General features: G+C 36.2%; 1 protein-coding gene across 1 annotated transcript; it reads right to left on the bottom strand.

Annotated features, from left to right (window-relative positions):
- Window positions 1-24: 24 nt before the first annotated feature.
- Window positions 25-1,016, bottom strand: LOC112095065 (lupeol synthase-like; the record flags this gene model as incomplete). Its single annotated transcript, XM_024176743.1, has 4 exons — window positions 25-213; window positions 340-506; window positions 605-689; window positions 822-1,016. Coding segments are annotated over 4 exons (636 nt in total), but the record flags the coding sequence as incomplete, so codon positions are not given.
- Window positions 1,017-1,157: the final 141 nt, after the last annotated feature.

The following is a 1,157-nucleotide window of genomic DNA, read 5'->3' as shown; positions in this document are numbered from 1 at the left end:
TTAGCTCTTACTAAATATTAATACCTTCTCAACACATCCAATACAGAAATATCTACTGTTTTCGTCCTCGTAATGTATATGTTCCATTGCAAGCTTTAATGCCTTCTCTCTCATCTTAGTAAATGGCCAACGGTTAGCAATTGGCTCTGCAACATGGTGTAAGAATCCCCATAGAATATCTTGTGCTAGAGGATGAGGATAATAGACATCTTCCTGAAATTTAGATATACAATTATAATATGAGTATTACTTGAATTATGTGATAATATATATATATATATATATATATTGTCAGAAGCATCAGCTTCTTCATTAGGGCATGAAAATTTTACTAATTACCTTAGCTAAAGTGTTTCGTGCTCGGTTCCAATCGATTTGATCGTAGGGTTCGGTGTGGAGTTCTTTCCGTAGGGACTGAATCAGATCGGTTTTTGGACCGACGAATTTCCGTCCATACAAATATGCCATTGGAATGTAAACCAAGCGACAGTAGCATAACATATTGCCTGCAATTTGTTAAATTCTAAGTTAGCTTCTTCCATATATCTATGATCAATATTGATAAGCTAGTACATTTTCCAACAAAGTTTCATAAATTTCCAACCTGGATAAAAAGGAAAAGATTTCGGAAGAAGCAACATCTCTGGAGGCACTGGATTACAGCCTGACCACTCGTATAATCCAAGAACCTGAAACAAAGAGCCTATATTGTTTTAACCATGTTGTTGGAATTCTTAAATTCACTTGTTTTTCTAAGTGTTCTAACATTTAAGTATGCACTATTGAAATTTAACATAGAAAATGAGCTGATTTAGTTATACCGCCACCCAAAACTTTCCCCAAGACGGAATTGCCACAAGGCCGCCGTGATTGAGAATCCATTGTCTGGCTCTAGCCATGGCTGATTCATCACCATCAAGACCTTCTCCAAGCAACCTCAAGGCAATGTAATTTAAAGCAGTGCCAAACATTGTGCTAGGTCCCAGAATATGAAATCCCCAGCCCCCATCTTCATTCTGCATACAATATTGTGGAAAAGTGATAACAAGTAGCTTTGATGGTGAAGCTCCGTTTTTGTTTTTCACGTTTTTTGAGAAAGAGAAAATGAAAATGTTTTTAAAACGGCGTTTGGCATAATAAAGACAAAAAACAGAAAT

This window comes from Morus notabilis, unplaced genomic scaffold (genome assembly GCF_000414095.1).
Source record: "Morus notabilis unplaced genomic scaffold, ASM41409v2 C11382376, whole genome shotgun sequence".
Lineage (NCBI taxonomy): Eukaryota > Viridiplantae > Streptophyta > Magnoliopsida > Rosales > Moraceae > Morus > Morus notabilis.
Note: the sequence above shows the minus strand (reverse complement) of the source record. Positions and strands in the feature narration are given on the sequence as shown.